Source organism: Microtus pennsylvanicus, chromosome 3 (genome assembly GCF_037038515.1).
Source record: "Microtus pennsylvanicus isolate mMicPen1 chromosome 3, mMicPen1.hap1, whole genome shotgun sequence".
In the NCBI taxonomy this organism is placed as follows: Eukaryota; Metazoa; Chordata; class Mammalia; order Rodentia; family Cricetidae; genus Microtus; species Microtus pennsylvanicus.
In genome coordinates this window covers 5,051,798-5,065,781 of record NC_134581.1, presented here as the reverse complement: position 1 = coordinate 5,065,781, position 13,984 = coordinate 5,051,798, and the positions used below count along the sequence as shown (strand labels likewise).

The 13,984-nt window shown below is 41.9% G+C and overlaps 1 protein-coding gene across 2 annotated transcripts in view; it reads right to left on the bottom strand.

Moving 5' to 3' along the window:
- Positions 1 to 13,984, bottom strand: part of Oxsr1 (oxidative stress responsive kinase 1) — a 95,248-nt gene that overhangs the window by 61,049 nt on the left and 20,215 nt on the right. For both annotated transcript variants that reach the window (XM_075964188.1, XM_075964187.1), the window contains exons 2-3: positions 11,478 to 11,590; positions 3,766 to 3,874 (exon numbers count right to left, since the gene is read on the bottom strand). In XM_075964188.1, the coding sequence (XP_075820303.1) occupies positions 3,766 to 3,874; positions 11,478 to 11,590 (222 nt within the window). The remainder of the gene's footprint in view (positions 1 to 3,765; positions 3,875 to 11,477; positions 11,591 to 13,984) is intronic.

Genomic DNA, 13,984 nt, shown 5'->3' with positions numbered 1-13,984 from the left:
TGGGGGAGAGGGATCTGATAGAACTTTAAATCAACAGAATTTGTTCATTTAACAAGTATGCCCATGTAGTAAAAGGAGCGGCTGGGGTGTTGGTTAAAAAAATAAAGAAACTGCTTGGCTGGCCCTCATAGGTTAGAACACAGATGGGTGGAGAAAACAGAACAGAATGCTGGGAGGAAGAGGAAGTGAGCTCAGACTCCACAGCTCTCCTCTCGGGAGCAGACGCCTCAGAGAGAGGCCATGCCCCCAGCTCCCAGGCAGACGCACGCGATGAAGCTCCGACCCAGGATGGACATAGGCTAGAATCTTCCCGGTAAGCGCACCTAGGGGCGCTACACAGATGATTAGAAATGGGCTAAATTAATATGTGAGAATTAGCCTAGAAGAGGCTAGATAGAAATGGGCCAAGCAGTGTTTAAATGAATACAGTTTGTGTGTTGTTATTTCGGGCATAAGCTAGCCAGGCAGCCAGGGTGCTGGGGACGCAGCCCCACCGCCCTTATTACTACATGCCCACCCTGCACTTCTAGCACTCAAGGACTTGGGCAGGACTGTCCTAAGGTCAAGGCCAGACTGAACTATACACTGAGTTCCAGCTCAACCCAGCCAATGAGATCCTTTCTCAAAACATCAACCAACAAAAGAAAAATTAAATCCTATTATATTGACATCTAGAAATTATTACAAAATAAGATATAAGCCAAGAATGATGGCACATGCCTTTAATACCAGCACTTGGGAGGCAGGAAAGGGTATTTCAGCTTACAACTTCCAAGTCACAGCCACAGCTGTGGAAGTCAGGGCAGGACTCAAACAGGAGAAAGCTGGAGGCAGGAGCTGATACAGAGGCCGTGGAGGGTGCCTTCTCATAGTCTCCACAGGAGCAGCAGCACCCACAGTGAGCTGGACCCTATTACAGCAATCATTAATCAGGAAAATGCAGCACAGACTTGCCGACAGGGCAGTCCTATGGAAGCATTTTCTGGATTAAGATTCCTTTTTACCAGATGAAAACTCACAAGCACATATACAACAGAGAGCTCAACCACTTGATTTACTCAACACTATAGCATTTAATTCAGTGATAATGCTTCTCAAACACTGAAGTTACATAGAAGTTTTCATGTCATCTAAAAGAAAGGTGAAGGTAAAACATGCTAAGCAGAAAGAAACTAATGATTATCACTGGACAGCCCAATTAACCCAATTTACTAAAGAAAAATAGGGATTTTGGAGACAGTTGTAGGAGTGTGTACTGTAGTATGTCCTTAACCACAGTCTGCAAGAAATACTGTACAGGGAAAACTCAGTTTTTGAACTTTAAAATGCGAGCTAGCGGAGGGAGGAAGGGAAGGAGGGCGGGCTCATCTAGCAGGCATGAGGCTGGCTTTGATCCCCAGCACTGCATAAACCAATATGGTGATCCCTGCATCCCTAGTATTCAGGAGGTACAGACTAAATGAATAGGGTTCAAGGTCATCCTCAATACACAGAAAGTTTAGAAGAGGCCAGCCTTATACTATATGAAAATCTGTCTCCAAAAGAAATTTTTAAAGAAAAAAATAAATAAAACTCAAGCATTTTTTAGAATAAAGTAAATAAAATACTGATAAATAAGATTTTGGTACAAATTTTGTAACAAAGCAAAAACTTAAAAACATAGTTCTTCTATTCCCCCAAAATAATCTCTGTGCCATCACAGTTTGAACACAGAATGATATCTACCAAACAGCAGTGTGTTATAGAATAGTAGTCTAAAACGTGTTAGATTCGTTTATGCTGCATTTATTTAACTCTGTAAAGCTGTGTTACTTTGCCTGCCTCAAACATCTGATTGGTCTAATAAAGAGCAGAATGGCCAATAGCTACTAGGCAGGAGAAAGGATAGGCGTGGCTGGCATGGTGAGAGAAAAGAGGAAATCTAGAAGAGGAGGAGGAAGAGCAAGAAAAAGGAGAAGAGGATGCCAGGGGGCGGCCACACAGCCAGCCATAGAATGAGGAAAGAAAGGTACATAGAAAGGTGAAAGCCCACAGGCAAAAGGTACACAGGATAACCGAAGAAAAGCTGGCTAGAAATATGCTTCAGTTCCCAGCACCCACATGTTGGTTCACAACTGTCCTTAACTCCAGTTCCAGGGGCTCTAATGCCCTCTTCTGACTTCTGTGGGTACTGCATACTCATAGTATACAACACACACATAAATACATCTAATAAAAATAAAAAATTTAAAGATATTTAAAAAAATAATTATATGGGCAAAGTGAAGCAACTGCTAATTTAAGAATCCTATTAATTAATCAAATGAATTGATTTCTGTTACTTTCCTAACTTTGCTTTTATTTTAAAAATATGCTTACATAAAAATTTAGCTATTATTCATTCTTTTTTTCTTATAGGGTTGAGGACAGTCAGGGCCTTACCCATGCTAGAGAAGCATTCCAACACTGAACTATGTCCCCAAGCCTTAATGACTACTGCCACTACTAACATTTTTCTGAGCCATTGAGGTTTCAGAGGGCCCAAATTTTGTTTAGTTCATTATTCCATTATAAGCTAATAGATGCCAAAAAAAAAAAAAAAACTAACTAAAAATTCACTACTACTGATTAAACATGCAAAGCTCATCACTACTAAATAGATATTCTGCTGGGTCCTGCTTAGGTCCAGGGATTATCCATATTTTTCTCTCTTAGAATATGACAAAGATGAGAATGGTTCTAAAAAACATCTTGAAAGGTGGTTGGTGTTAGTGACTATCACAAGAAACAGGCCTTTAACTAAGCAATTCGTGTCTCCAGTGTGTCACAATGGATTAACACAAAGGGGTAACTCTGGCTACACTGAAAGCCTCGGGTAGCAAGGGAAGACTCCTATACAACTGAGCCCGCTCTCTGTGCACCTCCTACATGAGAGCACAGAGGTGGATGCTTTTCTTGTGCAATCTTGTGTCACCACACCAACACCTTGGAACGCAGAAAGGCATTCTGATTCAGCAAGCAGGTACAGTTCAGAGTGGACACTCTTTCCTAGTGACATGCAATGACTAAAGAGAAAGGTGTATTTTATTCTAGTCTGTCTCTCTGAGGAAGCATTACTGCACACTAAATAAATGTGCATTGTTGGTGTACGAGGGTCATCTGTCTATGAGTTACTTTCATTGGTTAATAAAGATTCCCTGCTAGCTACAAGGGAAAATCCTTCTCATATAGAGAACTGGGATATCACAACCTTAGGCAAATAAAACAAACATTACTGTTAAAGATACATTCAGACGGATGTGATACAATATGGAATGTACAACGTCACAGACATAAAAATCTTAGCCTAAATTCCATCCAGTTGAATTTTCAATCTAATACTCAGGATGCTAGAAAGCAGACATACAGATTAGGAATGACACCAAAAAGGAAGAATCAAATAAATCTAGATAAACAGACAAAATCAAATGATGTCCTGGGAGGAAGGGAGGAAACTGTACTAAGATAACAGAGATGCTGGAACAGCCAAACAAAAGGTGTGAAGCCTAGCGCAGCTACACACTAGCATCTGTTTAGCTGAACTATAGTCTCAGTACCTTTAAATGTAAAATGTCAACAAAACCCTATCAGGGTAAGAAGAATTTTATTCATTTTTAGACAAGATCTCACTAAGTAACTCTGGCTGGCCTTGATCTCAGAGATCCCCTTGTGTCTGCTCCTGAGTGCTGGGAAATTTGCATTAAATTTTTAACCCATGGACTTAGCATTCCACTACAGTATACTCACCTCCACTTAGCAGCTTCATGACTAGCCACAGCTCATCTTTTACCACAAAAGACGTGTAGTAAGACACAATATTAGGATGATGGCACTGACTCATAGCTTGAATTTCTTTCTACAAAGAAGAAAATGCATGGTTACTAATTAAATTCCAGCTTAAAGAAACCCTATAAATTAGCCAACCCATATTTGGTATACCAGGACTATAGTACAATCTTCTCTGGGGTTTCAAAGTACTAAATTCTTCATAAAGGCCTTCAGGCCAGGCTGGACACCTCTAATCCTGGCACTTGAGAGGAACGAAGACCAGGATACACAGGGGAGATCCCATCTAAAAAGGCTGAACCAGGAAATGATGGAGTGCCCCCTCAGTCAGCTTTGACTCTCCTCCTTCTAGACTCTGTATTAGGAATTTCTGAAAGAGAAAACATGCACTGTTTATCACAGCCTGGCCTGGTACCTCAGAAACCTCCAATGGGACACATACTTTTACTCCAAAAACTATCTTGGGAAGTCTGGCCCACAGAGAATAATTACTAATGAACAGAACGTAAGATCTTTTGTCTGTCTGTCTTGGGAGGGGGGATGTTTAGTCTTAGTAAAGTATCAGTTCGCTTAATTTTTCTGAAATGATTAACCATTTTCACACCAAAGAGAAGTAAGCTGAAATGTACAAAGTTATCAACTAAATCCAGAGTAGCGAAACCTGTGTCAAAGCCTAACTCTATCTCAGTTTATAAAACTTAAATTAACAAAGGATGATAAAATGTTTTGAAGAATCCTGAGTGATACCAGGGACCCTCTGGTCTTATTCTTATCCCTTCTGACACCACTCCTAAGATGTAGTCTCACAAAACAACTTAATGCTTCTATCTCTGGACCTTGAACCCTACAGTTCCTCTGCACCACATGTGTCCCCATAGAATCTTAACTTAGCAATCTGATGGCAGTTTAAGTATTGAATGTTTTCCCAAAGCACCCAGGTTCCCCAAGGCTGCTGCTCCTCCTTTTTTCCTCTTTCTTTCTTCCTTTCTTTCTTTAATTAAAAAGGCAAAACAACAACTTTATTTTTCCAGATATGAGAGGCCTTAGGCTGGAAGTCCAAGAACCCCTTAACTTCCAAGCACCTGTGCACCTTCTCCCATTATGGCATGTAAATACTACACAGGACATACGAGCTTACTTGTCTGGCTCTGCTAGACTGAGGGCTACATGAAGGCCAGGACTTAGAACCGGGTTCCCACATGTGATGGCACATGCAAGCAGTCCTAGCACCTGGGAGGGGAAGGCAAGAGGAATAAAGGTCTAAGGACACATTCAGCTATACAGAGGGTTTTCAAATTTTATTTATTTGTTTTCTGTGTCTGAGTGTTTATCCTGCATGTATGTCTGTACGCCATGTACGTGCCTGGTGCCTATGGAGGTCAGGAGAGGTGTCAGACCCTGGAGCAGGAGTATGGATGGTTGAGCACCATGTGAGTTGAGAGAGCTGAACCAGGGCCCTCTGCAAGAGCAGCCTGAGCTCTTAAACACTGAGCCATTCCTTTCACTCCCTAGTTTTTAAGGCCACCTTGGGCTACATAAACACTCTATCTCATAAAATCACAATTATTAAATTCTGTTTTCCCAGCCATCATGCAGCTGTAAACTTAGTAGTAGAGTTCTTGCCTAGCAAGTGTGAGGGTCTTAGTTCAATCTTGTGTGCGCACGTACACGCACACACATGCTTAAAACAGAACTTACGCTATTTTCTTCATTATTCTTATTTGGGGCATGTGTGCATCCGTACATCCATGAAGGTCAGAAGAGGGCAATAGATAACTTGGAGCTGTTAAAGTTACAGACAGTTGTGAGTCACCTAAGTTGACTCCTAAGAACTTAACTCAGGTCCTCTGCAAGGGCAACAAAAGCTCAGAACCACTAAGCCACTTCTTTAGCTCCTAAACTTATTGCCTCATTATTTCCTGCACCCCCCAACACACACACACCTATAAGCTCAATGGAAACTAAGAGTATTCTTTGCATTTACCAGTGTGGCTGGCACACGCACCCCTCTAGTAAGTATTTTTTGGATGAAGAGCTCCTAGTGTTTTACACAGCTTTGATTTATTCATGCACATGCTTTATATCTTTGGTATAGAAAGTTTTTTAATTCCTTACAAATGATAAATGAAGTACTTGATAAATGCTATTTTTTTCATCTTTTCTACTTAAGTGCAAATTTATTTACAGCAAAGACCTTGTTGTCCATTTTTTGCAAGCCCTAAAGCACCAGCAGGGGCCTTTTCAAGGCTTCTTAACTTCTAAAAACTCAGGAAAAAAGAAAGAAAAGGAAGAAGAAACTTAAGTAAGCAGCTGCCTATTAGCAGCTACCCTGGACTGGAATAGAGAAGATATGAGCATACAAGGAGCAGGTGCATCAGCACACACAGGGCAAAGTAGCAAAGATGTTAAATGTTACAAGAGTCAACAGGAAAAAATAGCTAAGACAGCAAGTGTGATCAAAGAAGTCTTTTTGGAGGAGATGTACTTCGTTTTAGCACTAGAGCCTGTGAGGAAATAGAAGCAGTATGAAAGGAAGGCCAAGTGGCCTCCCACCTCAGTATTATGAAATTAAACCAGATCTGAGCCACATTCCAAGTCCCATAGAATATAAATATTCTAAATATGATAAATACGATAAAGTGTGTGAGATATATTTAAGGCATAATTGTTACACTGCCCCAATGGCCTCACTGAATTCCTATACTGCCAAAAACTCTATTTCTGAGGTCTAGACACTGGTAAGTGAAAAGCTGTTCTTCAGTTGGTTTTATCAAAGCTGGCTGAAACTCAGGTGGTTAACAGAAAGGCCACAAGATAACCTCTTACATCTGTATAATCCCATCTGACTGTAAATGGCAACCCGCAGCCCAGCTCAGTGATAACCACTAGGAAAGAACAGGAAGGGGAAAAAACAAAACAAAACACTTCCCTAGAAAATCTCCATCCTTACCCAGAAAAGACCCATCTCTCCCTTTTCTTAGCTAACTTTCTTCTATGTATTCTACAACTAGCTACAAGCTCCCAGTCCCCAACAACTGGAGCAGTTGATTTGCAAGTCTATCGCCTATTAAAGGGTCTTCTTAAGGTCCCATATCCTCAAGAGGAAAATGGAGCCCAGTTTGGGATACAAATTGGTAGCAAAGGGATTGGAAAGAGTGCTCATCAGGTAAGATGTATACTGACTGCCCTCGCAGAAGACCTGCGTCTGTTCCCAGTATCTACACTGGGCAGCTCACAACTGCCTTAACTCCAGTTCTAGGGGAACTGATGCCTCTCTGCAGGGACCCACATGCAACACATACCTACTCACACAGGAACACAAATACACACATAACTTAAAAATATTAACTCCTGTTGAGCAAAGGTAGTGGTGCAGGCCTTTAATCCCAGCACTCAGGTAGCAGAGACAGGTGGATCTCTGTGAGTTCGAGGCCAGTCTGGTCTACAGAGCGAATTCCAGGACTGGCTCCTTAGCTACGGAGAAACCCTGTCTCAAAAATAAATAAATAAAATCTTTTTTAGAAATTGGTATCTGGCCTGGTATGATGGCACATGCCTTTAACCACAGCATCAAAAGGTAGGCACAAGGAGAGCTGTTGAGTTCAAGGCCAGCTTGGTTTACACAGAAAGAGGTTCAGGCCAGCCAAAGCTACATGAACCCTTGGCTGAAAAGCAAATAAGCAAATGGCAACACAGTAAATAAAGCTGTTTGGTTAAGAGGTCACAGCCAGCACAGGTATTTAATAAGTGTCTATTATACCAACTATGTCAGACCCAACTGCTGACCATGATAAACCCTCTTAAAACTGACAGTCTGGTAAAGAAGTTAAACAAATACCCTGACAAAACAATAATAAATCAGGAAAAGTTATTAGACATCAAAGGCGTCCACCAGAGAGACATAAAAACTAGAAGTGACAGTCAAAAAGGGTTTTGAAGATCAGTAAAATAAGTTCAACTGTTTAATCACCTGGAACCATATCATAAATAAAGGACTTTTTGAGTATATTAAAAATTTAGCTTTTATCCCAACAGCTAGGGAAAGACACAGGTTTAACTGTGGTCATTTTCACAAAGACTGGCTGCAGAATAAATGAAGACCAGAGGCAACTATTCTAGACTACTACTACCATCTGAATAAAAGACAATGGAGAAATGACAAATGTTCATTCTTAGGTGAGGCAATTGTACTATGGTTACATTCCTATTAGAGGAAGTTGAGAGAGCAGCAGGTCTCCTGCAATCTGAAAGTTTACATATGCAGACGGGCAGGAGCCCAGCGGCAGCACTTACTTAGCATGTGTCAGGCCAAAGTTCCACTCTCAGTTTAGAGATGAAAAGTGAGGAGCCAAAGATTGGGAGGAACTGCAACTACAGGACTTGGTAACGGCACGAGAAAACAAACTGCAAAGCAGAGTGACAGCTGGGGTGAAGGCCTGGGACTAACTGTAGGCCTTACACGCTAGGCTCAAAGTTTTAGCCTGAGAAACTATTATTTCTAGAGTGTTCTAGCGGGAAACTAAAAGGACGATAAGGACTGAGTCTCCAGAAACAACTGTCCTCCCCTAAAGGGTGAGAATCTCCCCTGCGTAACACCTGCTCAGTTACGTGTCCCTCTTCCTGATACACACAAATGCTACACAAGAGTGGTGCATCCATTCTGACTCAAATGCCCCGGCAAACCCTAACACCTATGAAGTCATCCTTGGAATGAAGCTGCTTCTTCAAAGTTCTTTATATTCAGTTAATGCCTTCTACCTTTTTCTTTCTTTCTTTTAGGTGGGGTCTTGTTATGTAGATCACACTGGCCTGGAACTTAGCCAGATCCGCCTGCCTTTACCTCCTGAGTACTGATATCAAAGGCATGTACCACTACCCTGGCACAATTTTCTTATATATTTCTTATTTATTTCCTGGCTAGGATTGAACTTAGAGCCTCATGATGGAGGAAGGTCATTGGCTAATAAAGGAACTGCCTTGGCCCTGTGGGTGGAGTAAACAGAACAGAATGCCGGGAGGAAGAGGAAGTGAGCTCAGACTCGACAGTTCTCCTCTCGGGAGCAGACGCCTTCAGAGGGACACCATGCCTCGCTCCCGGGCAGACACACGCTATGAAGCTCCGACCCAGGATGGACTTAGGCTAGAATCTTCCCGGTAAGACCGGTGCTACACAGATAATAAGAAATGGGCTAGTCCAGGTGCGAGAGTTAGCCTAGAAGAGGCCAGGTAGAAATGAGCCAAGCAGTGATTAAATGAACAGTGTCTGTGTAATTATTTCGGGGCATAAGCTAGCCGAGCAGGCGGCTGGGGTGTTGGGGACGCAGCCCCGCCGCCGCCCATATTACTACAGCCTCACATGCTAGACAGACACTGTGACACTGTGTTGTGTCTCTAGCTCTTAAAATTGTTTCCTTTCCTGTGTGTGTGTGTGTGTGTGTGTGTGTGTGTGTGTGTGTGTGTGTGTGTGTATGTGTGTATAGCCCTGGCTGTCCTGGAACTCAACACTCTGTGGACCAGGCTGGCCTCAAACTCAAGAGAGTTCCAGGACAGGCTCCAAAGCTACAGAGAAACCCTGTCTCAAAAAACCAAAAAAAAAAAAAAAAGAACAGATATCACGTATAAAAAATTAGAATTACAACCAGCATAAACAATATTAAGCAAGAAACGTATGTTAAATGTTTCAGTAATTTTTTTTTTATCCAAAGGAGTCTAAGTCTTGTATTAGAAATGGCTTGGCTGGCTAAATCATAAGAGGAAGGTACCTAACTACGACTATCTAGTCTTCATCCACTGAAGACCTGAGAAGGGAGATAATATTACCTGAGTAGGCAGGAAGTGCAATTAAGTAGCTTCCAAAATGAGCAGTAAATGACAGAGACAACTGGCTACCTGGGCAATCATCCAAAGTCTCATTTGCTACTTTGGAGCAACCAACTTTGCCTAAGGCCTAGAGTAACTGACAGACCATTTTCAGAGGCAGAAAAATCTTTAAAACCATCTTATCCTTAGCAAGGTTTAGTAGTCTTTTTTATTGTATCCTGCCATTGGCTAAAGGAGGTTCCTCAGCAAATAACGCCATCTAATTTTTCTTGCTAAGTATTGATTACATAACTTTTTTGGTATTTATTGATACATTTTGAGACAAAATGTCTCTACATAATAGCCTTGGCCGTCCTGTAACTCACTATATAGCCTACACAATGCTACATTCTTAAACTAGACTGCTAATCCAAAAATACAACAGAAACACAAAACAATCCCTATGGGGTTGCGTTCCTTTTGGGGTGGGGGAGAGGGGGAGCACAGAACATCTTTTATTTTGGGGCGGGGGAGAGGGGGAGCACAGAACATCTTTTATCACCACTGTTCCTCTCTAAGAATGATCCCCAGAACCTGCATAAAAGCCTGACACAGCACATGCTTGTAATCCCAGTTCTAGGAAGACAGAGACAGGAAGACTTCTGGGGCTTGACAGCTAGCTAATCAAGTCAAATTAGCAAGCTCCAGCTCAATTCAAAAAGGACGGTAGAAATCAACTGAGGAAGACACTCAACACTGAACTCTGCCCTACTTACGCACATGCAGACCCACAAACATGTACACATACACCAAAATAAACTCTAAAAATAATTTATTTTATTTTGGTTTTTTTTCCAAGACAAGGTTTCTCTGTAGCTTTGGAGCCTGTCCTGAAACTCACTTTGTAGACCAGGCTTGCCTTGAACTCACCTGTCCCTGCCTCCCGAGTGCTAGGATTAAAGGCATGAGCAGCCACCACCCAGCCTAAAAATAAATTTAAAACCAGTATGGCATGATGGTACATGACTTTAATCCCAGCATTCAGGTGGCAGAAGCAGGTAGATATCTTCAAGTCTGAAGACAGCCTGATCTATGTAGAGCTCCAGGGCAGCCAGGGCTACATAGTTAGACCCTCTCTCCAAAAAATTCCAATAAAGAGGTCAAGGGCCCATTCCATCTCTTATCTTACATAAAACAAACTGACGCTCCTCTGAGGCCAGTATCTCTTAAAGGACCACAAATCCATGGTATTAAAAAAATGAGAACTAAATCATTATCACTACATCAGTAGGAACAATCATATAATACTAGAACACATGTTCAATAAACTATCAATGGATACTACATACATATTTACTGAACTACATGACCAAACTCAGAACGATACACAAGTCATTCAATGTAAAGAGCAAATACACAAAAAGAGCAAAAAAAAAATCACAAAACTGCTAATAAATTTAAATATTCAATCTAAAAAAAGTATGTATCAAATGCTACCTCAGAGTAGTATGATTGTAATTTTTAACTTACTTTGATTTTATAATTTTTATAATAATCCTTTATTAATGAAAATTAGTCATTTTTTTCAAAAAGAAACTAAAACATCCTTTAACATAAACTACAAAGAGCATGTCTCTCCAATCAAGAAATATGAGCTATGGGGCAGGAGAGATGGCCCAGCAGTTAAAATTACTGGCTGTTCTTCCAGAAGACCCAAGTTCAATTCCTGGCACTCACATGGCAGCTCACAACTGTCTTTAACTCTGGTTCCAAGGAATCCAACACCCTCATACAGACATACATGTTGGCCAAACACCAATGCACATAAAAATAAATAATTCTTAAGGAGAAAGAGAAATATGAGCTGTGCATACCAGGAGTTCATCCATGCTAGTCTGACACTTCTCGAGGTTTATCCGTTTGATGGCCACTCTCTCCTTTTTGGGGGCACAGTAAGCAGCTTGGACCACGGCAGTTGCTCCACTCCCTGAAAACAAACACACGAACAATAACCACACATGTAAAGCACGGCCTTTCAAACCCCAAACACATAAACAATAAATACACATTTAAGCATGACATTTCAAATCCTCACTTTAAACAGTGAAGACTAAGCCTATCTTATGCCACAGTGGACAACAGAAGAGGAGAAACGCCGTCGAGAGCTGGTGAATACAACCTTGAGAACCTCAGGGCCGGCAAGATGGCTCAGTGGGTAAAGGTTTCACCTGCCACCAAGCCTGACAACCTGAGTTCAAACCCAAGGCCCACAAATGACTTCAAAAAGATGTCCTCTGACCTCCACACTCACACCACAGCATCTGTGCACCGCCACACACACATACTAGATAAATGAAAATGTATCTTAGAATTAAATAAACCACCCTCAGCTGTTTCATGTCTGTAGCCAAAAAATAACAGTGAAAAAAAAATCAAAAATCATTATGATTTAGTTCTAAAGTATGATAGCATAGGCCCATACTCAGTTCTCCAAATATAACTATATACCATAAAAACTGAAAAATAATCACCAACAGGCTTTGGAAGATATAAAAAGGAGGTAGAGCACCTAGAGACCTGGGGACCAGGAAAGCCTATGGTGAGCTCACAGCATTTCCCTTTTCTCGCCCTGTTGGGGATATTACTTTAAGGTGTGTTACTTTTGTTTATGCTGCATTTGTTTAACTCTGTGAAGCTGTAATACTTTGCCTGTATCAAATGCCTGACCGGCTAATAAAGATCTGAATGGCCAATAGCACAGCAGGAGAAAGGAAGGCGGGGCTAGCAGATGGAGAGAATATACTGAAGGAGAAAACTGGGAGAAGGGGTACAGAAAAGTAGGCCAAGAAGGACATCAGGGGCCAGCCACCCAGCTACACAGCAATCCATGGAGTAAGAGTAAGATTTAAAGAAGAGAACAGGAAAAATCAGAGGACAAAGGGTAGACAGGACAATATAAGTTAAGAAAAGCAGGCAAGAAACAAGACAAGCTAAAGTCAGACGTTTATAGAAAAGATTCTGTGGGATTCATTTGGGAGCTGGCTGGCGGGCCCCCAAAAGAGTCCAAAGAGCATAACACCAAATACTACATCTCTCCCATATGTTTCAGGCTACACAACAGAGAGGTCTGCACTTCAGAGCCATCAAGATAGACAGATGCACGGACAAGTCAACAAACGAGAAAAGACTGCCCTCTGGCTAAAGATCTGTGAAAAGGGCAGCTCAGCACAGACAGACCTAGAAGGTCAAAATATTCCCCAGTTCTCGCCCAGGACAGGACTGGCCCAAAGCAACCCGGCACCAGCATGACCATGGTCCTCTACACATTCCACAGTGTCAGCAGTTCAGCCCTGCCCACAACTATGGCAGTGTCAAGCCAACCAGCCTTTAGCAGTCCACAGGGCCAGCCAGGATAGGTCCTGCACAGGAGCTAGAGCAGTGCCAGAGCAATATTACAAGAGCCCTGAAAACTGAACTGCCAAGGGTATTACAACTCCCAAAAGTAAGATAAAGTTATATACCAAACAAAAGTAGAACAACTGCTTGTCAAAATGTAAGAGTAAAATAGAATTTAGAGTCTGCCAAAATAATAACCCAAATGTCCAAGATGACATCAAAATGTGTGACACTGGATGTGGTAGTACCCCACTCCTGTAAGCCCAGTCCCAAGTCGCCTTTGACTACACGACAAGTTAGGGGTCAGCCTGAGAATGTCAGAAAGCTAACAAAAGATTTATATTGTCAATGAAGAAACTACTGGGGGGAGGGAGGAGTGCTGAGCCTGTAAAGACACTTGCTACCGAGCCTGACCTGAGTTCCAGCCACAGGACCCACATAAAGGAGGGAAGTGACTCCCAGAAACTGTCCTCTGACCTCTACATAGGTACAGCGTGGATATACACATACACACATGCTCACATGCACACACGCACGCACACACATGTAACGTAGGAATATGTATAAGGGGCTGTGCTAGAGGCTGCTGAGCACTACTAGCTCCACCGACACAGCCTGTCCTCAGCCCCAGGTTCTTGCTTCTGTCAGTCTCGGTACTTGTCTGAAGGAGACGAACAGCAGTGGCTGTCACACTGTGGATTTATCTACCAAGGTTTGTTCGGCACACCAAAAACATCTTTTCTCTTGATGGGAAGAAAAAACAATAATATGTGCACCCAGAAGTTATTTTTCAAGGACCAAATGAACTATACAAATAAAATATATACTGACTGAGAAAAGGCATTTGCTGGGAGCTCAGTGGTGTATAGATCACACAGACAAAATCTGTGAACTCAGAGACAAGATAAAGAGTTTATCCAAAGAGCAAAGAAAACACTCTGAGGACTAAGCCTTAGGAGCAGCAGGGTCAACAGTGAGCGATCTG